At 51.4% G+C, this 27,061-nt stretch overlaps 1 protein-coding gene across 1 annotated transcript in view; it reads right to left on the bottom strand.

The window, feature by feature from the left end:
- Nucleotides 1-27,061, bottom strand: part of LOC119097417 (metabotropic glutamate receptor) — a 194,481-nt gene that overhangs the window by 54,375 nt on the left and 113,045 nt on the right. The window contains exon 14 of the mRNA XM_037220459.1: nt 403-891. Coding sequence (XP_037076354.1) covers nt 403-891 — 489 coding nt within the window. The remainder of the gene's footprint in view (nt 1-402; nt 892-27,061) is intronic.

Below are 27,061 nucleotides of genomic sequence, written 5' to 3'. Positions count from 1 at the left end.
AAACTTGGAAGCTTTGCTGACTAACACCAAATATGAAGGGCTCGACGATTATCTTCTTTTTGGCCTTGAACGACGCACGGCCAATGGGGTGGTTGCATTTGAACGGCATTTTCACAGCGTCGTACGTGCTTTAATGACCTTGAGATAGCCTGCGCGAAAAAGTCTGGATATCTCCGCGGGCGATTAGCTCAGAAACTAGAGGGTTTTAGGCTTTAAGAACAGCACGGCTGTGAACTCCGCCGAATGATCTTCAAGATGGCTTTTCAGTTCAAATCCCTAGATAAATAAAAGTGACTCCCTTTAAACAAAGAATTCTAGGCGGCGCGCCACTATAAACTAGATGAGGACGAGCACTGAACAACTCCTCTCAGCGAGTACAGCCAGTGTAAAGATGACTCTCACCTGGACCAGGATGAGCAGTGAGCAAATAACCAGCTGTGAGGCCGGAGTGATGAAGTGCGGTCGCGCCGCCGACTTCTTTCCTGCGTTGAAGATGCGCGCGATCCTATTGGTCTTGGTTAGCAGCGCGCTGTACACCACACTGAAGCAGAAGCCGATGCCGAACTGCTGCAGGCCGCACACTACGTCGCTAGGCCGCAGCACCAGCACGAACGTCATGGCGTAGCACAGCAGGATGCCATACAGCAGGACGAAGCTGAGCTCGCGGCCGGAGGCGCGCACCACGGGTGTGTCCACGTGCCGGATGAAGGCAGCTATCACCAGGCAGGTGAGCACGATGCCGGCCGCCGAGAACGACATGGCACCGATGGCCCAGGACGAGTCGGCGCGCAGGTACGCCTCGGGCAGCGGCTCGCAGCGCATGTGCGTCACGTCCGGCAATGTGCCCAGCCGGCAGGTCACGCACTCGGTGTCGTCGCCCGGGTCCACCACCTGCCGGCGCAGGGTCGGGATCAGGCTGGCGGCCAAGGGCGGAGTAATACGGTGAAGGGTCTTCACACACACACAGCGAGTGGTGATGCGCGGCAGACGGGTTTGGCGAGAGTCTGCTATTTTCCATACCACTAGCAATCCGGGGTTTATAGTTACGAATTCCCGAGACTAATCTTACACACCACGCCGCAATGTCCCGTCGGGACACCAACCGGGGAGACCTGGGTTCCCCCTGCAGCAGTGAAGAGGCCCATCTTCCTGTTCGCAGCCAGGTTTGCACAGCTCCTGATGCAGCCTTGGGTGTCAGCCTGACACACCGGCTGGTCCACCGGGCAAACATATTGTAGCAATATAGTAGTCCTAAAATGTGTAAATTCGTACTGTGCTGCGTTGTTTCTGCACTTGCCTTGCATGAATTCCGTTTGCATTTGCTCTGTTAACATGGGGGCAAAATTCTGGCTATGTCTGTATAAATACATGCGTACACACACACGCATGCAAACGCACGCACACACACGCACACACACACACACACACACACACACACACACACACACACACACACACAACACACACAAATATATATATATATACATATATATATATATATATATATATATATATATATATATATACACATATACATATGTCATTCGGCTTAGTCCAGTTGGTATGACACTGACATTCTGCAATGAGACGTTTCAATCACATATCAACCTGTAACAGAATGGACAAACAGTTCTTCCCACTTCTTGCAGCAAGTAATCGGCATATATACTCTTCTATCTCCCTTTCTCTCTCTCTCTCTCTCTCTCTCTCTCCTCTCTCTCTCTCTCTCTCTCTCTCTCTCATCTCTCTCTCTCTCTCTCTCTCTCTCTCTCTCTCTCTCTCTCTCTATCTTCTCTCTCTCTCTCTCTCTCTCTCTCTCTCTCTCTCTCTCTCTCTCCTCTCTCTCTCTCTCTCTCTCTCTCTCTCTCTCTCTTCCTCTTTCTCCCTCCATCCATCTCTCTGCCCTTGTCATATGAATAATTCGGGTAGTTTTGAAGATGTTTTGCAGGAAAGCATTTGTGAACCAATTTAAGCTACCACCAACCGCTTTAAGGCGAAAATACTTGCCTCACTTAAGGCGGGGCACCCGAGCGATTATTAGCCACGTGCAGCTATTAACAAAGCCGCGGCAGAGGCAGTGTTTCTTTGTACTTCAGATTGCGACAGCACATTTGGTAGATTTCTAGCATTATACCACCATTCTTGTTAGATGGCGTCGATTCTGTAGTCTAGATCCCAGATAGTGTCGTTCTACCCGATATCTTTTACCCTGCTCTTTAAATGACTTTCTCATGCAACGCGTGTTAACATCACTTGCGATCGTGAACGTTCAGAACAGCTGATGTACTGTTTTTTTTCTTCTGACGGCGCCTACTCCTGATGGGCTTTAAAAACACATGCATCAGCGCCATCCGGCGGCGGCTGTGGCACAGGTGGTCAGCCGGTGCACCTGTCCAGCTTCACAGCGAGCGCAGAGCTGGTCGCCGCCGATCATCAACTCCGCTGAAAGCCGAGGCTGATGAGCCGCGGCGGGACGGGACGCCACGGCTCATCCCATCAGGCGCCGGTACCAGCCCTGAACAGGGTGTCATCTGTCTCTGGCTGGTGGCCATCTCTTGCGGCGGCCTGACGCATGCCAGGCCGGCCGCGTCACAGCCGGGGCCGACGGCGGGCTCGCTCCGGGCGCTCCGTGTATCGATCAGTCGCTGAAGGCGCACAGCTCACCTCCCATCTATCGACATCACGGGTAATTGCCCTTGTCCGCCTGGCGCGTGAGATACCGAACTCGCTGAGCACCGGAGCCGACCGATCAGCCGCCTGTGGCTGACGCTGAACTGTCGGCAGTTACCGGCTGCAGTTCCATGTTGCTATCAGCATGTTTAGCCAGTGAGTCGTTATATGAAATTATCAGCTGACCATTCAACCCGAATCGCAACGCTGATTCGCAATCGCAACACAACGCAATACCACATGATGACCTGCCTTGCCAATACGCATGTTCTTAGACCTTAATAAAACACAACAGCCTTGCATACTCAACAGAGAGGAAGGACGAAACGTTGATCCCCACCATGCCACCAGAGCGATATTATCGTGTGACGCAGATCAGACGCGGTCAGACTCAGTCCAGACATGTGTCTGGTTTTCAAGGTGTCTTCCCGGTATCGTTTCCTGGTTCTTGGTTCCGAAACCAGGAAGAACCCAGGAACCAGTCTTTTATAATGGCGAGGCATTCAGCGAGAGCCAGAATCCAGTCTCATTGCAAACCGAGAAAGCACGGCGGTTGGCACCTGGAAGTCAACCAGCCACCACACCGGTGCCGGCAGCCGCGCACACAGTACGACATCCTCACTGCCAGCCAGCCACCACACCGGTGCCGCACCCGCGCACACAGTACGACATCCTCACGGCCAGCCAGCCACCACACCGGTGCCAGAAGCCGCGCACACAGTACGACATCCTCACGGCCAACCAGCCACCACACCGGTGCCGGCACCCGCGCACACAGTACGACATCCTCACTGCCAGCCAGCCACCACACCGGTGCCAGCAGCCGCGCACACAGTACGACATCCTCACGGCCAGCCAGCCACCACACCGGTGCCGGCAGCCGCGCACACAGTACGACATCACTGCCAGCCAGCCACCACCGGTGCCGGCAGCGCGCACACAGTACGACATCCTCACTGCCAGCACACCACCCCACCGGTGACAGCCGCGCACACAGTACGACATCCTCACGGCCAACCAGCCACCACACCGGTGCCGGCAGCCGCGCACACAGTACGACATCCTCACTGCCAGCCAGCCACCACACCGGTGCCGGCAGCCGCGCACACAGTACGACATCCTCACTGCCAGCCAGCCACCACACCGGTGCCGGCACCCGCGCACACAGTACGACATCCTCACTGCCAACCAGCCACCACACCGGTGCCGGCAGCCGCGCACACAGTACGACACTCACTGCCAGCCAGCACACCACGCGTGCCAGCAGCCGCGCACACAGTACGACATCCTCACTGCCAGCCAGCCACCACACCGGTGCCAGCAGCCGCGCACACAGTACGACATCCTCACGGCCAGCCAGCCACCACAGCGGTGCCGGCAGCCGCGCACACAGTACGACATCCTCACTGCCAGCCAGCCACCACAGCGGTGCCAGAAGCCGCGCACACAGTACGACATCCTCACTGCCAGCCAGCCACCACACCGGTGCCAGAAGCCGCGCACACAGTATGACACCTTCAACACCACGGGGGCATAGACTTTCAGCTTTGCCTGGCAAGGACGTGGTTTGCCGCCATGGCCGAACCAAGCGGCGCGGCAAGCCCGTGCTTGCGGTCATGACAGACAGGCGCAGATGTGTCACGCTGCGTGCCGGGGTAACACGTGACAGCTGACAGGGTAACACGTGACGTAACAGCTCGACAACGTGACCAGGCCCTAACACTGCTGCCATGGCAGTGCTAGGGTAAATAATGCGACCGACAGAACCGCGAGGGCATTCGTCCCAAGCGGCGTTATTTCTAACTAAAAACCTTTAGTTGTCACTTATACGCGACATACACTGCATGCACACACACTCGTCCAGGCCTATGCTCACAGGTGGAGCATCACACAAATTCTGGAGGCAACGTACATATAAGAGCAATAAGACATGCCAAATAAGGCTGGGATTACAATTTTTCATGCTGCAACATTCCTTACTCTACAATGACTCCGATCGCCTATTCTTATGACTTCCACAGATTTTCCTTACACACGATGAACACTAAATCGACAAGTCTATGCCATGTAATGAAGTACTAGCCTTTGATATCGGCAACACGAGCTTTTCGCAGCAGAATTATTCAGTGGATTTTCCCTTCCAACCGACATGTCATTCCTACACCCACGCTTGAAAACCACGCATTGCGCCATCTACGGCTGTTTTGGGGCAGCATACGACTTCATCCGAATTCGTTTCGTCTGCTATGCCGAAATCCCTACCGTCGTCGTAATTTGAGCTGGAGCTTAAGTGAAACATATTATATCCATGATATGGTATGATGGGTGGAGCGTGACGACCTAATGTGTTGCAGTCCCCATAATGCTGTTCTGCCAGGGCGTTGCCTCCTGGGACACTGTTTTATTCGGGATTAGAAAGTCATATGATTCAACCTAGCACTTTCATTCAGGAAAAGTTTCAGTTTCAGTAAACGAATTCCAGCGGTTATGGATATGCCCTTTAAGCTTACAAAACCGACAACTTGGCTCCTGATATAGCTATTGCCAATCACAGCCAAGTCTCACGATGGCACAGAAAGGCGGCATGCCCGACATGCCATGCAGCATGACAGGACACAGGGTATAAACCGTGGCATCATGCTGCACCGCGCCCGACACGGGACGGAGCAGCACAACACAGGACCGGGGAGAGGGGTCACAACAGAGAACTGTACGTGTATGGGGCAGGGGACAGGCCAGAAGGTGACACCGAAGGCAAAAAAAAACAGGAAGGTAACAGGATCGATAACAGACCAATGCATAATCACATTAGCCACGTTCGGAGTTATCATCGAGGACAGACCAAGGCGTAATCGCAGACTGGTCAGAAGACAAAATCGATGACCGAACGAGGCGCGCTCACAGAAAGATTAGGGGACATGATCGACAACAGCTCAATGCATAAGATGAACTCATAAGTCGGCGCACCCAAAAACACTAATAAACAGCAAAGGGAACAGACCAAAGACCTGCGTAGAACAGCACAGAGTTTGGATTAAGAACAAGGAGAACTGGAGACAAAATAAGGACAGAAGTCAGGCAAGGACTGTAAGGAAGGCCAGATCAAGATAGGACAGAGGTCTCTGCCCTCAGGTCTTCCCTCCATGCCCTTCCCATCCTCTGGTGAAGAAGATGGCAACACAGAGCAAGGCAGGGCAGCACAGCACATACCACAGGGCGAGACATCTGGCAGGGCTGGACAAATGTCAGGGTAGGACCAATAACAAAGCAGGGCAAAGAACAGAGCGGGACCAAGGACAACACAGGGCAGGGGGCGCGATATCACGAGGGACAATGCGGGCTGGAGGAGAGTACAGCATGAAATGGGGAAGACCATAGGACAGATCACTTGTGACATGAACAGAGGGATGGTGAGGGGGGGGGGGCAGATGACAGGACCGGCGAAAAGACGGGGCGAAACAAGACAAGGTCCGTCCCGTGCCGTCCCGTGCTGTGCCGTGGGACAAGCAACCATTATAGTGTAAGTGACGTCGCATATAAATGAAGACCTTTGATTTGATACTATAAGATACCGAATTTTGTCATTAAAAGAAACTGTGTACTGCAAGAACACCCGACCTGCAGAAAAACACTGTCTCGTTTTTGCACAGACGAGGTTCCTATTCACAGTTAACTGTCAGGTTTTGAAGCTCCCCGCGCAACTACTTTTTCGGTGGGTTTGTGAGTAACTACTCTCGTGACGCATCGCGTTACTTGCTGCATGTTGACATAAAGCTGCGAAGCATCAAACGCATCCAATTTTGCACAAAATTTATTCGTTTCCACCTTGTTTGACTCCAAAAATTTGCAATTTCCAAGCTGTTGCCCTGCTAAACACGCAATTGCTTTTTCCTGTATCTGCTTTACTTTTCACGTGCTTTACTTTCCACGCTCCAAGAAATGTCTGTGCGCGCTAGCGTTGCACACTAAATCATGTTATGGTCTTACCAACTGATTTTTCTAATCTATTAGATTCCGCTACGCCTCGTCCAGTAACGTGAAAAATCAAGTCCTCGACCATGAAGCTTTAATACAGTTATCACACTGCTGCGTTTATCTGCATAATGGAAATTTTTGCATTCTGCCAAAAAAGTAAACCACTAGCACCCAATGACTTTGCTTTCTGTGTATTTGACATCACACGTGCGCATTTAGATGTCAGCAATGCAACAGTCGATATGCAGTCTGTAACTCTCTCGTGCAAATATTTAAGAGGAAATGCCATCTGTGCGGCAGAAGGGCAGAGCGGTTAAGGTGAGGCCGAGCGTCCCATCACAGACAGCCCACTAATGCCTTTCGATTACAAATTTGCCAAGCCGTAGAGTAGCCTGCGCGATAACGAATATAGTGACCGATGGCAAATATGTATATAAGATATGCACCGATGACAGACCCCAAATACATACCTGTCATTAACTTTTGGCAAATCTGGCAAAACCCCACCGTCCTCACCTCATTTGACATTACATTGCCGTATCAGAGGCAATCGCGGCGCACGAAATACGTATGACTGTCGGCTTCCAATCACTAAAACGTTCTGACACTCGATTAAGTGTTAGTTATAATTTTTCAGCTTGCTGATCACAAGAAAGCATAAATTCCGGCGCACCACAGCCACGGGACATCGTATCATTCTTTGTCTGTCTCTGATCACAATGTGAAATTTGATTTCCTTCTGACAAGCCAGGTTATTTGTCAGCACTTACATATTCGTGGCGGGTGATTGTATTACTTTTTTCAACGAAAATGAATGAATAAGGAGACTTATGCTTATTAATGAGCACAACATTTGTTATTGTGGCAGATCAAAGGTGAGAGCCGATTGGCACAGATTCACAAGTACGAATTGCTCTCGTATGCCGGACAATACCGGACTGGATTTATACATTTGGAAAAGGTGGATTCGCCGGCGGATTGGGTCCCCACTAGCCGAGCCGGGCAGGACAGGATCCTAAACATTTAACTCATAAAGAGCTGTAAAGAGCACTAAAATCAGCAAAAGATGAATGCTAACTGACCACGTCACAGCCTCATCCCTGTCAACTACAAGAAAGTGGAAGCTCATGGAGATTTTGCAACCTGCGCAGCCTCACCGAGAACCGGCGGCGAAATATGATCCACACATTCTACTTTGACCACCTCTGTACAAAATATCTACGACTACCTCCACCCGGTGTCTTAGCGGAACCCGGCTCATTATCGGCCTGGTGTGCAGCGCAGAGCCTGTGCTCATTGACAGTCGAATTACAGACGGATCGGACCCGACTTGGCCTCCTGCTGGCCATGGACAGAGTGACGAGCGTCCCGGCCACCGGTCCACCGATCGGCAGTACAACGCCGACCGCCAGCATAGCGGCCCCTCTCCAGATTAATGGACGTATTTGTCGGGCAGGCCATATCGACAAACGCCGACGCGCTTGAACGTTCCTCACGCAAACGGTGTGCTCCCTTTCTTTGTAATTAGTTTTGTTAGATTGTTATTTTGTTTCGGGAGGCATGGTAATGCAATAAAATGGTGGCTGTTATCATTACGCCGGCAACCACAAAACAGAATGTAACAGGAAAAATATGGATGTGACAAAAGAAATGTTAACAGATCAAGCATTCCAGTATTGCACTGTTTACCGATCAAACACTTTCAACCAAAAATCCTTTTCTTAGACGCTTGAGTAGGATCACGCAAAGGAAAAGCACGTGAATAACACGTACGTACATTGCTCAAAGCTCCTTGGAATTCAACGTGGGTCCACAGACGTCTGCCAGCGTCATCCAGGACGACGACTCACGGACGAAGAAGCGGCAGGCTTCGTACAGGGTGAGCGTGGTAGCCGATTTAACAAAAACATATGCATGCAAGATGTGAATGCCTGGAGCCAGTGCGCAGAAAATGTGTATCTTTGCCGTTATATAACTTCGAAATTTGAAAAAAAAAATCATAATCAGTACTTCACGACCAAAAGAAATGGTGCAAAACCTTATGGCCATCAAGCACGCTGAGCCCAGACGTTTGGTGGATTATCGACAGGATTGCTGACGGGATTACGAAAAGGATGACAGACCAAATTACGAGTATTGCAGCCGTTTTTCAAAGAATTGCGTTGGCGGTGCAACCAGTCCGTGGTACAGTTTCCCTGCCAGCCCATACGGTTTACGGTTAAAGGTGCATTTTTCAGGGGGGCTGTAGATCGGATGCTGTCTTACGGATTTCCATGGGCCTTGTGCGAAAGGAAAGATTGCTCCATTACTTGCCTTCGAGGAACGGATCCTATCTACCTATCGCTCTGATCAAATGAGGTTAAGACGCGCCCGGCTGCGGAACAATTTTACCACGATTTTTAGAAAACAATTTCCGAACGGCGGGGCGTAGCCGTGCCAAAACCTGTATAGATGTAGGCAATTTAAAAACATTGGTTTTAAACTAGATGAGCCTGGAAAGGCCTCTGTCCTGTGGCAGGTCAGTCGGGCTGTGGTTGTCAGTACAGAAAATTTTTAGGGAATCATTCGATCTGATGCAACAACAGAGCATAAGACGAAGGCATACATTTCTGAAATAGTTTCTTAGGCAACACAACAACAACAAGATAAAGGCACGCTTAACATAACCAGCCTAAAGTCGTGTAGTTTCCCAATCAGTTTAGTGAGGGGGCGTTGTACCTCCCAACCAGGGATGCAATTTCCTATTTTTAATGATTATTTTTCCCCATTATTCTGCATTTATCTCAATTTTGAGCTTCATCCCACAACCTTAATTTTGCAAAACTGCACCCCTGCTCCAAACTGCGAAAAAATGCGCCAAATTTGGGAATAAAACTGCTCTTAGCTCATTACGAAGGCCGGCTAAGCCATTTTTCTTCATGCACCCACCTCCCGATTCCCTTTCTCTCCCCTACGTATTTTGCAATACCGCATCCCTGTAGCCCTACATTTCTCGATAACATGGTTCTATAAGCAGCTGAAACAATCGCGATTTTGGCCTTTTGACGTCATAGTACGATCAGCTGGAAACGTTAGCGACCTTCACTATCTTCGCACAATCATTGCTTGTGGCGCGACGCTTTAAAGTGCTGCATAACAAACTGATCACGTTCGTCGCGAAATGTTGCGGCCAGTCACGATTCTTACGACTAGTGATAAGCCATTTTATCTGGTATTTGACACTGTTAAATTTGCCATTTGAATATCGGCTGAAAAATGTATGAAAAACACTGCAACAAATTGGGAAAGAAGGCAAAAGTTGTGCCCTGATATCGTAAAAAGCTCATATTTTCAGTTCAGCCGCTAAAAACCTCGAAACCACGCTGGTTTTGTGGTTTCAATAAATTCTTAAGAGAACTGCCCGTAAGATGGGTTCCAAACAATTACAGGGTTGAACATCTTATGCTCGCGTATGTTTTTATATGTGCAGATATGCATGCATGGCGCATAATACCTAGCCAAGCTTTTAACACGCCTCGGGTGGGGGTCAAATTGACCCTCCGAAGGTTTTTTCCGGAATGGTCTCCGAACAGCACGGTGTATCCACGCCAAATTTCGCGCAGCTCTAGACAATTGAATAGCAGATCGCTTGAAATAAGATATTTAGATGCACCTTGAAAGGTCGCTGACCAACAGCGGGTCAAAATCAGACCATGGATTCAGTGAAGTCAATTTCTAAGGAATCCTTCAATCTGATGCGACAACGGAGGGTTAGGTAAATCTATACATTCCAGAGATACTCTCTTAGTCAACACATCAGTTGAATGAAGGGATTCCATTGACCTAGGGTCAGTTATCAGGGTCAGACCAAGGCCAAAACTAACCTGTTTTATTACTTTATGGCTTGCTGTATGAGGTAGCTTCTGGTGTTCATTTCAAATTTATTGATAATAAGAACCGCATGAGGCATCTTCCTTGGGCTTCTTAAACGTCAGAATAGGTCACTGACCTAAAATGACCTGGGTCAACATTTTGTTGTTAGGGACATACTGCTTAGCATACTCTCTGTCGCTTATTCAAATGCAAAACTTAAAGCAAGCTCGCATGATTTTGGTCACCATGACTTTCAAAGGATCAAACAAGGTGAATGACCTTAAATGAGCATGTGGTCTTTTGCTTAGGACAGGTATCTAGGTTCTGAGGACACTTCGGAGACAAACTTTGAAGTCTGACATTGTTTGACCTAATTTGACCCTAAGGACCCAGCCTAGGAGCCCTCAAACGTTGAGCTAGATGAGTTCACGTACGGCTAACACACCATGTGAATTTGGTGTCGCTAGCTCTCTTAGTTCACGAGATCTCAGGGGCTCAAATTGACCCCCCCACCTGAGAGAAGGGTATCCAACCGGCCACCCGGCCGCGTGTTAAGTGAAAAATTGTCTCGCAGTGACCGTCAACACCAATGGCGTACCCTACAAATTTTTTTACCTATCAAATGAACTTAATGTCCATGCAGACATTGACCCACAGCCCCAGGATGATGTGACAAACAACCATCCGTCCGTCAAGTATTTTTGTTACCAAAACAGTACTGACCACCTGATTTCCCCCTCGCACCGCCTTCTCATGACAAAACGCGCTTGCGGCAACGCGCATGCCAGTGATTAAAAGCGACAGGGTCATTACGGAAACAGGAAACGATCCCGCACCTTGCCTCCCTGCCGAAGGCGTCAACGTGAGATATGGCAGGGTCGAATATCAAAAGCCTGTGCCGGTATCGGCGTAGAGAACGAGGCGCCGCCAGCCCACGTATGTCATTAGCAGCGCGGGTGATGAAGGGTAGCGAAAGCATTCGGCCGGCCCGCGGCGCGCCGGCCTGATGTCCCAGCAGGCGCCTCTCGCAGGTCGGAAAATCAAGAAGGCGCGCGGTGCCGCTGCCGGCGGCTACCCACCCCCGCCGCAGAGCGGAACGTGCGCTGCCAATGAATACAGAGCTGCCTAATTATAATGCACGCCAACGTGCGGATACACTTTGCATACTGGCACGCGGCTCGCCGCAAGGCCCGGGGAGATGAGCCGCCGGAGGGAGCCTCGCCTCGCCGCCGCACCTCCACCTCAAGGTGGAGGCGCGACATCGCGGGTCTCGCCTGAGGCAGATGGTGCCGCCGCGCTGGCGCTGGAGTTAAGTCATGTTCACGGGCGAAGCGGCGACTCACTCGCTTCGCGCCTGCTGCTCGAGGAAATACGCCGATAAACAGGCCGCATCACGCGGAATATTCTGCCACGCCGCCAGCCAGCCTACCAGCCTGCTATTCGCCGCCCACATCTCTTACATCTCGCGTATAGCCTAGTGCCCAAATCAGTGAAGTGTTTGATATGGAAATGCGTGTGCGTGGCGGAAGGAGCCAATACGTGGAAAACACGACGGTAGAAGACGGAGCAGAACTGAGGACTGACGATGTGAATCGGCTGCAAATTCTGTGGGACGCCACGGGTCAGGGCGAGGCATCCCTGACGTCATGATTGAAGCACAGGATCACGGGACGGGCGGCAGGTTAGGACAGACCAGACAGGTGCAAAACGCGACCCACGTGACGTCCTCCACGTGACCTTCACATCGCATCTCTACGCCAAACATGCCGTCGACTGTTCGTTGGTCGAGCAGACACGATTTCTGCTACGCCAGGACCGACCGTGAATGCGGTGCAGAAAGCAGCAGCCTGCGACGACTGGGTGCCGGATATGCCGAGGCTCTTGACAAGAGCCTCGGCCAAGCCATGCTGGAATTGCAGTCACAACGCGGAAATATGAGCCCTGAGCAACGCCAGACTATTCGTACCATGTGCATGACATTTACGAACGCCAGCGGCGAAGGTAAGATGCCTAAGCCTGAGGGTCGCTGAAACCAGACACCCACTAGCCTCGTTTGCGTTGCATTTATCGCAGGCCAAAGGCGCACGGTCGGCTTTCCTGACTGGTGCGCATGCGCTAACAGCGGCGGATCCACGAAGCAACTAAGGGGGTCCCATTGCATTAAGGGGAACTTTCAAGTTGGAAAGTGTCCTCTTGGCCATATGGAGTCATATGGGGGGGGGGGGGGGGGCCGCCGCAAAATATTCATCCTTTTGTTACCGCAAAACGCATGTACGTTTCACCATGCCGTATTGGTGCTCACGCACGTGGTGAACCAGCGGTGTTGTTTCCTGTTCAGTTCAGCTCAACCCCCCTACTCCCTCCCTCAGCTTGCGCTCCCCCACTTTGAGAAGACAGTGGACAATATTCGTGTGAGAAACCAGCTTTCTGGCGTCCTTGGCGGTTATTTTCGTCATTTCTCAATGTCCCGCACTAGCTTATTTTGATAAACTACGCCCCTGTCGTGACCTGTACACACCATCCAAGGTCGTCTTTGAACTCTCCTTCGGCCGCCGTCTGTTGCTGATCACAGTTTTGAAATGGCGGGTAACGCTTAGTACTCATCATCTTCAGTCCCCCGAGGACTTCGAGCCGGCCCCCAGCCCGCTGACACCGCGCTACTGTGTCCGTACCGCGCTGTGGAGGCAGCGCCGGCGTCTGTGCCCGCCGCTCGCCGCTTTGTGAGGGCCTTTGGACGTCCCGGTCCCCAGGCCGCTCGTGCTCTCGACGCCCGCCACGCAGCGGCGACAGCCAGCGCGAGCCGTTCACTACTCATGGAGCCCTGCAGTCTGCCTCACAGGGAATAGCTCGCCAGCGCCATGCCTGCCTTCCCTGCCGCTGTTGTTTGGAAACTTCAAACAAATGTGATGCCTATATTGTCAGTGGTGCCCTCACTCTGGTTGTGGTTTTGAATGCTGGCTGCGAGCTTGGAAGAGGCATTCAGCGAGCGTAAGTGCTAGAGACCTTCATGGGTAAGATTTCCATTGTCAACCCACCCGTTACCCGTGGACCTGTACCCATGCCCAGCTACCATCCGTTCCTTAATAGTTGCGTTATTCACGCACATTTCTTTAGCATTTGATGTCTGAATTATGGAAGAGCTTCAAAAAAAGAATGCACCCAGACTTTCTCATTTGCGTTGATCACTACACGGGTAGTGCAAATGGACCTCAGTGTGATTTTAAAAGCGCAAGCAGTAACATTGGAAGAAGTTCTTAAGTTTCTATCCAACACTTTCCAAAAATCCTCCAACCAGCCCAACCCGTTGTCCACCTCATGTGAGTCAACCATCGGTTTACCCGCCCCGTGCGTTTCACACCACAAGCGTTCCGAGCATGTGTGCGGTGCGCTTCGTCTTTATTCTGGACTTCCCTTCGCCTGAACAAGCTTAACCAGTCGTGATTGATGATGTATCTTGAAGGAAATCTAAACCAAGTGGCGATTAGCTGGGCCCGCGGTTAAAAAAGAAAATATGAAAGTCTGGCCGCAGGTCTGCTGTGGGGCAAGCCATCGTATGATACAGATACCATGGGGAAGCGTTCTTTAACGTATATTGTCAATCCTGCCTAAAGTTCTGCATTTAATGAATTAGTGATTAAAACATCCATGTGATGTGTCACATTCGAGTGAAACAACCTGCTATCAAAAGTCAAGCATTTTGTCATTCATAGAACATTCTTTCCGGTCGCCAACGTGGCCTTGGCAACACAAAAACCCTTACGTAAATGCGGCTATTGCTAGCGTCCTCCACACCGCACAGTCCGCGACGTCCGGGAGCCAAACAGATCGTGGCCAAGCGCAAACGGTCGGTACCTGAACGCGACTACACAGGAATCACGGTAGCGCGTACCGAATCCCAGCGCCAGACGACCCCAATAGCAGCCACATGTGGCCAGCAGGAGAAAGACGACGCAGCAACGCGGTCGCTGACCGGACTCAAAGCTGGCCCCTGGGCGCCCGCCGTCCCGCCTGGCAGCCGACCGAAGCTGAGGTCAGTGCGCGGGCAGTGTACTTGAATCCCCCCCCCCCCCCACTCCCCGACTACAGAACACTTCATGGCCCGGGTAAGCGCGGTAGATTTTAGCGCAGAAGCTGTCTCGTGGTGACACAATACTATACATGCTAACGTCAGGTCATGCCAAAGAGATAACAAAACGGGAATGAATGAAACCGGAATGCACTTGGCGAAAAAAATAAGTCACTCAATTCTTGTCACCTTCTTGAGGCTTTACATACACGAATACTACCAGAGACTAAAATTCCCTAGGGTATAATCCTTTGCTACCTCTGCAGGCAGTTTTGTTGAAAAAAAGGAAGTATAGCCGATCTCAGAGAAAAACACCTCCAGCTGGGACACGAAAATATACCGGAAGAAAGACTGGGCCCATTTCCTGCGGAATCACTTAGCATTTAAAGGCGAAGATGACTCCTGTGTAAATGTGCCAAACGTGCAGATCAAATACAGTAATTCCAGGGTGTATGCGCCAGCAAAAGTGAAAATCGTTATGGTGTTAAAGATCTACCAGACATCAACGTTTTAAGAGACACTTTGTGGGTGAGTGAACATAAGTCCCTCCTTGATGATGCTTATCTGATGACTATGAGAGCAAGCATGCTACTTTATACTTTGGCAGAGGCCAGGGAGAACTCAAACAGAAAGAAAGACAAGATTTTATTATTTTTTCAGGCGGCTTAAATGACTGACGGTCCGGAACGTCTTGAAATGCATGTCCCCCCCCCCCCCCCCCACCGCACACACGCAATATTTTACGATACATTGCCATGTAAACCGTATGGTCAGTAAAACGTTGGACAGTCCGTTTGGGATAGTCTGTTATGACAAATCACTTATGGTTGCATCGCAGGCTTATTTTTGTCTTTTTGACGTCTCCTATTTTCCAAAACTTGTTTTCATGCTTCTAGACTTTTCATGGTTTCATAAACGTTTCAGAGAAATAAAACACAAGTGTTGTATGAAAGTTCCGGGGAATCGGACAGTTCCACGAGTTTGTTTTTGGTACGCAATTTGTTGTGCGAGGAATGTTTCAACCACAAAGTTGCGCGGAGCACTCCACTTGACTTTAATACAAAATGAAGATCAAGGATTAGCTTATATAGCCACATACATCCTACATAATGGGGACATAGACGAGCATTGTACTAGGGCCTCACCCTGGCAATGGAGAATTGGGTAGTGCATTGGTACATTGTAAGGGTATTTTTTGGTTTGCACATGCTACAAACGCATACTTGAATCGTTTTCATCAGGCAAGCATTGCGCCAGACATAAAAACAGAATGACTTAACCCAGCAGATATCAGTCCCTCGCATTTTCCCGGGGGCCGTCTGCGTTACATATGCTCAACAGCGTTTGTCCCATTCAAATTGGTCACTACTTGTTGTCCCAATGACCATCAAATAATATCGAAGAGCTTGTAATTATTTACTCCGACACCCCAGTTGACAAGTTTTTTTTGGTGGGGGAGGGGGCTTGGGAACGAATATCCCCTTGAGGCGACTCTGATGGCACGCGACCTTTCAAATGAGAGCAGCAGTTCTCAAGATCTCTGGGGAAGAGGGGAGAATCTGTCTCCCGCAAGTCAAACCAAGTCGCACAGGTAGCATGGAATAGGGTCAATCAAACGACAAGTGGGGTGGAAGATCCCTCCCCCTCCAGTGCACAGAAAGGTTGTTTCACGGATGGAGAATATAGCATGACATATGTGGCAGCCGCCACACAAGCTTAAATCGAAATTTTAATTGATGCTTATCCTCACACGGAAGTACGATCTAAATTCAAGTTTTGGACGCTTGAGTGTCATAACATCTGACATACCTTCACCTGCAAAAATGTCACTTGGCAATAGAAGTAAATATTATTTGAACATTATGCAGTTGGAGGGCCCATGCAGTTGGAGGGCCCATGCAGTTGGAGAGCCATTCTGGAAATTCTGTTCCAACTTTTCCCAATACTCTCCACCAGTGGTTGTGCCCTGGAGGAGTTCGGCTTGATCATATCAAGACGGTAGCCATTGATCTAATTAATCAGGGCGGGTGACTGCTGAAAAGCGAACGCCTCTTCCGATTCGCAGGCTGGCTTGAAAGCATATCAGATTAGCTGCTTCGATCGGCCCGCCGCCCTTGATCGATGCGAGAGCGTAACGACAGCGTCACCTGCGAAACGGACGGCGACGAGCGAACTCGCCAGGAGCGGAGAGACCCAGGGGCAGCGCTGAGGCCGGCAGCGCTGAGGACGGCGACGAGCGAACTCGCCAGGAGCGGAGAGACCCAGGGGCAGCGCTGAGGCCGGCAGCGCTGAGGACGGCGACGAGCGAACTCGCCAGGAGCGGAGGGACCCAGGGGCAGCGCTGAGGCCGGCAGCGCTGAGGACGGCGACGAGCGAACTCGCCAGGAGCGGAGAGACCCAGGGGCAGCGCTGAGGCCGGCAGCGCTGAGGACGGCAACGAGCGAACTCGCCAGGAGCGGAGAGACCCAGGGGCAGCGCTGAGGCCGGCAGACGACCGAGCTGCCGCTTCTCTGCGGGCGAGACGATGTGACGTGCTGGCCGTCAGTGGCGAAGCCGACATTTTTGTGTGCGTTCCCCACGCATGCCATTCTTAACGCCACCTACCTTTTGCTTGTTCAGAAAACACACGCAATGCATGTGCACCAGGCACAGCCGCGCCATCACTGCTAGTTCGGTGTTCTTATCTTCATCTCTACTCGTGCTGTTACATGCAGCATTAACTCAACAGCAATGGCGACTTTGTTAGTAGGTAGGGAAAACTTGCAAGAACCTTATGCTCGTGATATAATGAATCAGACCAGAAAAAATATGAGTTGTTACATTCTATATATATATATATATATGTATATATATATATGTATATATATATATATATATATATATAAACACATCAGCGCAGACCTTCTACAGTACACGCATATCGTCCAGCAAACATATTTTTCAAGTCACAGTCGTCGCGCAGTACCATGCTGCAAAATTTATCACCGACTGTGCTTGAGTTGCATTATATCTGACGTCACTATTGAATAGAAATCAAGATCTTCTTTGCTTCCGAATTACATGATTGTAGGCTCTTCTGTGATTCTTTTGATTATATAAACTTATCATGCGATCATGCAGTGCGTGCGAAGTTGTACGCGTGAGTGCGCCCGCGTGCGCGTGCGTATGCTGAGCTGCCTTTCCGAACGTGTTGGATATTATGTAAACATGCCACGCATGCTTCACAGAAACCATGCGTGATAACGTTCCGTGAGAGTGACGACATACCTTGCATGTTTTTATCTTTCAAGGGCAGGCTGTAATGTCGGCAAATTGACTGCGCATTGTTTTGATAGAGGTTTGCGGAGGATTGATCTAAAGCACCTTTTGCCCATCCGAGACCATTCATTTGCCGATGACACTCACTTCAACACTGGCAACTTTTCCGTTTTACGATGTTCAGCAATGCTCTCAATCCAAGGATTTCTGAACCGCTTCACGCCCATACAAGAGCAGTCTTTGAATATCATGGGGTCTGCATATCCTCCGCAAATGATTGGGCAGCCTTTTTCATACGGGGTCTAAAAGATCTCCCGTCGCGTGCTTGTTGCAGTTTTTTAAGCTGTCCTGTTTGCGCGCCGAGGGTCAAGGTTTCAAATGTTTTATTGTGTTGACTGTGACCGTTGACATGTTTAGCAATATGGGTTAAGTGCATTTATATTTGACTGTGCCGCTGTATCCTTGTCCTGATGAGGCACAATGTAAAGAAGTGTTGACAATTATATAAATGATAGCGACTGCCGCCCTTGCCGTCACGCTTTGACCGTGGCCTTGAGGGGCGGGCTAGGGTGGGGTGGGGGGGGGGGGGGGGCTGTACTCTTTCTAGCAACCGGCCGCACCCCTTCTGAATGAACATTGTTCCTTTCTCTCAACAACCCCGTCTGGCTGAAATTCGTGGTGGCACTCATCATATGTATGATGCTCTGTGCCTACGTGATAAGCATGTCATGGAAGCGAGTGGCAGAGCCTTCAAATAGAAAATAGGATTTCCCTGCTGCTTCACTGCATGATTTACGAAGTGTACATGAGGGATGAAGGCGCTGGGGCACCCGGCCGCAGCGCCCATTCTGTAAATGCGCCGATAAAAAGTGAACCATTGTTTACAGCTTCAGCTTTAACATTGCTACCTTCCACGTAGAACAACGACGGACTTGTGTTCTTAATGTGTTTTGTGAAGTACCGCCTGATCCGAGTGTAATATCCGCATGCATTCACCGGCATCAGAAGACTGGCGTCCCGGTGACCTCTGACCGCGGCGGCCAGTCAGCCCCCGCCTCCGGCGATCAGCCGCAGAGGCGCGCCCAGGTGCGCGCACTAATAATGCACCACACCACACCATCTCCTCCCCAGCTTGCGAGTCCGTCGGCACCTCTCCCCACCCCCACACCATACAGACCACACGGTTCATTTGCTGCATCGCTTAGGAGAATGGTTTCGTCTCTCACTGCGCCGGCGGTGGGGGATTACTCGCACTTCATTGGAATGATCAGTCATCACCTCAGTTTCTTGAACATGTTTCTCGGAAATTTTCAGACTACTCATTTTCAGATTCCGAGTAATTTTCTAAGTCCCACATCCCTTGATTCCATATCATCGCTGACCATCTGTTCGCGCCATTTGTCACCATCTCATCTGCTTCTGTCCACTCAGACGTGGCGGCCTTCTTCCCACAGGGTTCAAATGACGTCGTGGCGGCGTTCTTCCCACAGGGTTCAAATGACGTCGTGGCGGCCTTCTTCCCACAGGGTTCAAATGACGTCGTGACGGCCTTCTTCCCACAGGGTTCAAATGACGTCGAAATGACGCATGAAACGACGCCTAAAGTTGTCCTCTGCTTTCATGCGGTATATATTAACTTGCTGACAGCTGATCACTACAAAGCGTCCATTCAACGGAGTTGACGTTTTCATTGCGTTCCTGGCTTTTGTGCAATCTTCATTAACACCCGACACCCCAGACGATAAGGGACCATGTCAATCGTTTTTCTTCTCCTGCACATTTTTTTTCTTCTGGTCCCGTTTAACTAATTTCTCGTGAGCTTTCACCAACGTTTTCACTAGGTTTCTGGCCCAAGACTTCTTTGTGCGGATACGGCCTGAAGAACTTCCCTCCGTTTGAGCTATCTCAGGAGTGCGTGGATCGCGGTCAAACTAGACGAAAGAGGAGACCTGCCAGTGACATTGTGCTGAGCTGATATATACCAGAATCTAACAGCACCCAGACACTAATCCCACTCACATCCTGACTCCTGCACCTTGCGACGGACCGGGGCACCGATTATCTGGTTTGTTCTTTCCACGGCTCCATTCGACTGCGGATGGAATACACTAACCCTTTTTGGTCTATGCCCATCAATTATACCAACACCGCCAGATGCTGCTGGTTGACCTTGCGGTACTAGTGTGTACTTCATACCTGCTTTGACGACGACTAACAAAGCGCTGCCCTTATCAATGGCCGGTTCAGAACCCTGCTGCCACCACGGACGGCTGTGTGGCCCCCGCACTGTGTAAAGCGTGCTTCCATGCGCAGTGCCCTGGACGCCTAGTTCTGCTGCTGAGCATCTTCCATTCCTCTGTCGACCAGCAGGATCAGGTCGTGTGGCTGAGACAGTGTCGCTGAATGCGCTGTGAAGATCACCACGCGAGACAGAGCATCAGCATGTTAGTTTTTCTCGGCTCTTCTGAAAGGCACGGGAAAGTTGAATTCCTCAATCTCTTCAACCTAGCGTGCGTACCGCCCTCTCGGATCTTTGGTGTTGTGCAAGCACTCAAACCCACAGTGGTCAGTGAACGACTTGAAGCGCGTCCCAAGCAGATACGGTCTCAATATCCTCAAAGAACAAACAAATGCAAACACCTTATCTGAAATATGCCAATTCTTCTCACTATCTGACAACACCTTTGAAACAAAACTCACCAGCCTGTCAACCCTTGGTCGGTCTCTCGGTGAAAAATCAGCCCAAGCCCAAATCTGATGCATTAGTGCTAACCTCAAATTATTGCTGCATGTCTGGCAAATGGAAGAGCGCGGACGTGATGGGGTCTCTTTCAGTTAAAACAAAATGTATTTTCCTTCATCTCACTGAAACAGAAGCTTTCCAGAGATTGTATGCAGCGGGGCCGCCACGACCTGGAAGATGTGGTACGAAATCATTGCAGTGGTTTTAAAGCCCATTTAATTGTTTTAACTGCTTGATAGTCTGTGGTCGCGGCAAGCTCTTGAAAATCTCAACCTTTTCTGCATCTGGCTCGAGACCTGAGGATGACACAACGTGTTCAAGGAACCATATCCGATGCCCGCATGACACCACTTTCTTGCTCTTTACAGTTAAACCAGCACACCTCAGTCTTTTCAACACAGCTTGCAACAGGTACAGGTGCTCCTCTTCAGCCTTTCCACCGACAATGATATCATCGAGATATGCCGTAACCCCTTTCCAACCAAGCCTCGCAGCACCTCTACTATCCAGGTGAGAACAACATCCCGGGACCCCGTCAGCACCGAATGGCATGACCCAGAACTCCCCTTTACCGCGCTCTGTTGTAAATGCCGTTTGTTCTGGTCTTCCGGGGCCAATGGGACCCGCTAATAAGCCGAGTTCAGGTTCAGCGTGGTAAACAGCCTGGACCCGGCCAAGCTATCCAGGCATTCTTTGAAAGATAGTAGGTATGGGACTTCGTCAACCGTCTTGCTGTTTACCACACGCAAGTCCGCCGCGAAACAAAAGGAACCATGTGACTTCTTAGCTATCAACACGGGTGACGACCAAGGGCAATTGGAACGCTGGATTAGCACACTTGTCTTCATGTCAGTGATTTGCCTCCGCACCTCTGGTCTCAAATGATGTGAGGTTTTACTTGGCCAAACTGCAACAAGTGGCGGCCCGCCGGTGTTGATGCCGCGTTGTGTTCGTCCTAGCTCAGAGTCAGAGTTTGCGAACACGTCCCGATATCCGTCAAACAGACTATTCAGCTTCCTGCGGCTGGCCTCGCTGACTTCCGCTTCAGTCAAGTCAACGCTTACCAATCCGACCCCTTTATGATTGTCACCCCCACTGGAGCCGTCTTCACGTCTTCAACTTTGCCAAGAATGGAATGGAAATAAAGACGGACAGCATCCAGTCAGGAGTTTTCCACGAAAACCGAAATGCGGTTATCCACCTCAGACCGAGTCAGGCCAGGACAAAATGAAATTTCATAACATTTCCTTTGTCGAGGATCTGGATCAAGCATAACATCGCGAGAAATCGACCCGAAGTCCTCAGCTCGTGCGTAAACAACCCTTTCAGAAAATGGTCCACTCTGGAATCAGACGTAGGACGCGCGGAAACTGACTGCAGAGAAAAACCATCTAACCGCTCCTCCAACGGTACGCGCAACCCCCTAAGTAAAGCACCCGTCCATCCGCCCAACCGCCCATGTAATAAAGCATCCGCCCGTATAGTTTACTTGGAAGTACTTGGACAACGCCAAAACATCATTTCCACGGATGGCCAGAGCGGACAGGTCTTCCGACGGCAGTACCTGAACGTCAGTTATCGCTGCCGGCCGATCAAAACGTTTGCCAGACCATACCAACACATTTCAATGTCGTGCGATTGGCTGCGATCTGGGCGTGTAGCCGCTGGACTGAGTGGTAACGAGCTAACCCCTGGAAGAGATGCCGACACGCAGGTATCCATTGCTCCCGCATCAACCAACCACGTAGAATCCACTGTCGCAATGTGACCCCGCACCTGAAGTGAACGGACCTGCGAATTGTGGGACCCTTGGCCTCGGGCCCGGTTAACGCCGGCCCCGCGGAATGCACCCTCCTCTGTTTGAAGTTTGGGCACAATCATGCTGAATTTGCCCAAACTTACGATAACGCCAGCAGGCAACGGGACTTTTCGCCCCCGGCCGCGACCCAATGGGGTCTGAGTGCGCTCCACCTGCTGGTGGTCAGAAAACCCACATGTCCAGCATCACATTTGCGGTGCTGCCTCTCCCCCTGAGACCAGCTCTGTCGACCCGGCCGCGGAGACGGCCCAGGTGCGCGCACTAATAACACTCTTCACCACACCAGTTCCTGTACTGCTATACGTGCTACCAGTCTCACCTCCCCAGATTGCCTGCCACTCCATTGTGATGTGCACAAAGTCCGGCCACCAACCTCGCCTAACGCCTGAGCTACCGCCAATTTGTTCCACAGAACACCTGTTACCGATCCAGCCTGACATGCTTCCTCGCGCGCCGCGCATCGGCGAACGACGTGGGGCGTCGCGTCCGCATCGGGCCGAGCGGCGCGATTTGCATAGCGGCGGCGCTCGTCCTGCGTGATGCATAGGCCAGTTAGGCGGACGACGAGCCGCGCAAAAATCGCCGTCAGGGTTTCCGTCGGCAGAATAATCGCCGGAGGCGCTCGTCGGCCGAGCCTTTGGCGCGGGACGGTCGGTGAAATACGATCGCATCGGGGGGGGCGGCCCTCGGGGCCGGCCGCTGCGCGCCTGTGATGCGTGCCGCGCGAGAGGCGCCTGAAGATCGGATTGGCAGGGATCGCGGTCGGTGGTGTCACTTCACACACGCGAACTGAGCTAGTCGCAGCGAGGTAGAGGCGGAGACAGGATCAGACGACAGCGTACTGATCAGCGTGCTGGTCCTCACAGCAGGGCGCCGTATTTGCAGTGATGCGCGCCGGTTCAGATACGGCAGGACACCCATCCGTTCAGCGCTGTAGCTGGAAGATCGCAGCCTAGCACATACGCAGTAATGTATACACGATCAGCTGTTCGGTTCTTTTCGCTCTGTTGTTTTACGGCATGGGCTATAGAGGGAGTCTTTAAAGGGAGTCTTGACGATGACCATGTATTTGCCGTTTTCAATAGCAAAAGCTACCACATGCTGTTCACGAAATCGCGCGAAAGATTAGAAACAACCTGCAGTTATCGGCGTTGCTTCAAATGAGACTACGTTCCAGGGGAGCGTACGCCATTCATGGTCAATGCTCACCTGGCTTATCACGAGCAAGGCTTCAAGTCGAGCGAATCTTAGCTAAATAATAGTCTTGGCTAGATCGATAAATTTCTACGTTCTACAGGTGCTGTTTGTCTGGGCCCGGCCAGCCACGTTGGTACCTGATGCGTATAAGCCAGCATCGGCAACCACTGGCTGCACCACCCGTAAACTGCCGGCAAAAAAACGCGCAATCCGTTGGCAGTTGCGTTTAAGTAATTACACGACGTTCATATTTCAGGTGTTCATAAGGCGAAGTGTTCGAGCAAAATTGCAACATTCATCACTTTTTTAACTCCCCATTCGATCAACGTGGAAAACGTAAAATTCTGCAATGGTCCGCTGCGGGCCTGAAGGGCCTGGGCGGCTGTACGTTGGTTGTATTAAGTCCCCCGGCCTGTGGAAACGGCCCTCAAATGCCAGTCAAAGTGTCTTATATACCGATTTACGGCCCCTTAGTCGATGAGGGTTTTTATGTCGGTTAGGTTCTTTTCACATCATCACTCCAGGACAGTCAGCTCCGTGTCGGTTTGAGCCTGAAGCCCATTTTCCAAGCAGGGACTGGGCCAGGCACCTGAATTACACTGTTCGTACCCCTGTGTCAGTGGGCGTCCTCCGTGTCAGTCGGGAGCCCAGTGTTGACAAAGGGTCCCGAATCGGTCAGCAGCAGTGATGGAAGGAGGAGGAGGGGGGGGGGGGGGCGCAGGACCCTCGGAAGCAACAACTAAATGCGTGCTTGGAAGGTCGAGGGGCCCGACGGGCTGACTGTAGATCACATTAAGGACCCGGACCCGAAAGACCGTGACATCACATATCAGTGAGAGACCGCCAGCACCGAACAGTCGGCTCAGTGGCGGGCTAGGAGTCCCGAGGGCTCACTTCCCAAGCAGGGTCCAGGCCGAGGCCCGCGTTTTGCATCGATCGGGTCCCTGAAACAATAAGGAGTCCCTATTTCGGTCAGGGACCCACAATGCCTAACAGGGGGTTGTGTCGGCAAGAGGCTTCGGTGTCGACTAGGCGAACATTCGTTGAACAGGAGCAGGGAATGAACCCCGAATGCTAGAGTTACCTTTTGCGTTGGTCGGAACCTTCTGACAATGAAAGGAGATATGCTAACTGCTAATGTAAGCCCATAATGAGAGAGTGGAAGCGTCCTGCGCTACTCTGGGACCCCTGAACTGAACAGGGGCGCTCCACTCCAGTGGAAGCGTCCTGCGCTACTCTGGGACCCCTGAACTGAACAGGGGCGCTCCACTCCAGTGGAAGCGTCCTGCGCTACTCTGGGACCCCTGAACTGAACAGGGGCGCTCCACTCCAGTGGAAGCGTCCTGCGCTACTCTGGGACCCCTGAACTGAACAGGGGCGCTCCACTCCAGTGGAAGCGTCCTGCACTACTCTGGGACCCCTGAACTGAACAGGGGCGCTCCACTCCAATGGAAGCGTCCTGCGCTACTCTGGGACCCCTGAACTGAACAGGGGCGCTCCACTCCAGTGCAGCCGACCGCCCGTTAAGCCAGCCTTGACTCTTTGTGCGAATTATTGAACCACCTGCGGCGATGAGAGATCATTTTGCGTCAATTAAGGCCCATGCATCGATCAGAGGTCAACTGCCCGGGTCAAACGGCCTCCCGGATCAGGCAGGGGACCAATGCCCCCGTGTCGTCGGAATGACAGCCAATGGGGATTCCCAGACAAAAAGTCGAATGGGAAAAAGTCGAAAGACAAAAAGTCGGAGGCGCTAACAACCAACAGGGATGAAGGTCGAGTTGGAGAAAACTTAAAAGAACAGTCGAGAGCCGATTTTGTCTGACCGGATGCAATCAGACAGCATTAGACGTCAACGGACGTGGTCGGAAGAAACCAGATGAAGCAGAACGGTACCAGACGGGTCTAGACAAAACCGGACGGAACCAGACTGCACAGGACGACATCAGACGGAACTGGACGGTGCATGGCGCTATGGAACGGAGCTAGCTTCATTTGTGTCTCGGGGTGGGGATCCCTTCGACCCACCACTTTACTCACAGTACTCCCCAGGGCATAATGTCCGGACGCTCAACGTCTTTGTTAGACTCAGATGCATTCCAAATGATTTGCACGGGTGGCTTTGAGCAGTGGATCACTTTTGAGCAAAGGTCGTTGCATGTGTTAAGGTATTTGTCCGACCGATTGGTATCAATAACGCTACCACATGAAGAGGCACTATATTCTATAGCGCAGCTGCGCCGGCCCAACCACCCGAAGCCAGGGTAAGGGCATCACTGCTGCTGGATACTTGCTTGAGTGTTTGAATGTTCCTGATGCTTGAGAGGGCAACACACCGCAGAGGCATACCGGCGGTCGCGAGGCTCCAGCCCACGTGGCTACCGTAACGCTGATGAAGGAAACGCCAACGGGGACGCCAGGATGGAGCGCTCACCGCTGCCACCAATTGTAAAGCTCTTTGCCGGACCGATTGGTGGCAATAACGCTATCACATGGAGAGGCACCGTATTCTATAGCACAGCTGCGCGGACACAACCGCCCGAACCCGGGGTCAGGGCGTCACTCCTGCGGGCGTGGCCATGACCTCACCCTCAGCACCCTTCAGCTAATCAATTAAGTGCAGCAGGAGAGTACAAAAGAACATGCAGCGACTAAGCCCTTACACATGTTCCCTGAACGCGCCATCCAAGTTGAATCGCCCATGGGTGACACAGGTAAACGGGCAAAGTGATTCATTGTCCTGCAGCACGTGTTTCACGTCCTGCCCGGTCCTGGGCTGGCTCCGCGTGGACAAGCTGCCAGGTGCCCTTCCATGTCAGTGGGATCAAGCAAAGCAACGTTCCCGCCCGGGGATTCAGGCCAACAGCCGTCGGGTAAAGAGTTCAAACATGCTTTTTCCAGATGACAAAGGAACGCTTGGGATAAAAGGCGAGTACAAACCGTTGACAGATCTGCCACTAGCACCTGCCGCCTGGCCCACTCTTCTCAGCGGCTTTGTACATAAATCAGGTTGAATCCGCAGAGAAATAGCCAAGCTTTGTGATCGGGATGACCGTACATCGCGCTTGACTCCACCGACTGTTTCTGAACAAAATCGGGGGCACAGGCAGGATGGGGTGAGGGTGGGGACGTGGTGAGGCTCGGGCAAAATACTCTGAAAACAGAGGTCAGCGCGCCGCAGGCACACACATTTTCCCGCGCGTTGTACAACAACCCTAACAGCTTTCACTCACAAACTGGAAAGGAAACTATTTTTCCGAATACAATGGCATCTGAACTTATCATAGTCATCACATTGATTGGCAGGGGTATTTAATGCTACCACTATATGAAAGGAACGGCGCCGACTGTGATGAAATGGAGATTTGTGAGGTACTGTGCAATGCTTTGCACTTAGGCATGGAATGCGATAAATGTATCATTTGTGGGGCGACCGGATAGTGCTACCTTAAAGGCCGGATAGCCTTATAACTAGATGTAG

This window comes from Pollicipes pollicipes, unplaced genomic scaffold, assembly GCF_011947565.3.
Source record: "Pollicipes pollicipes isolate AB1234 unplaced genomic scaffold, Ppol_2.1 Scaffold_4295;HRSCAF=5057_pilon_pilon_pilon, whole genome shotgun sequence".
Lineage (NCBI taxonomy): Eukaryota > Metazoa > Arthropoda > Thecostraca > Pollicipedomorpha > Pollicipedidae > Pollicipes > Pollicipes pollicipes.
Note: the sequence above shows the minus strand (reverse complement) of the source record. Positions and strands in the feature narration are given on the sequence as shown.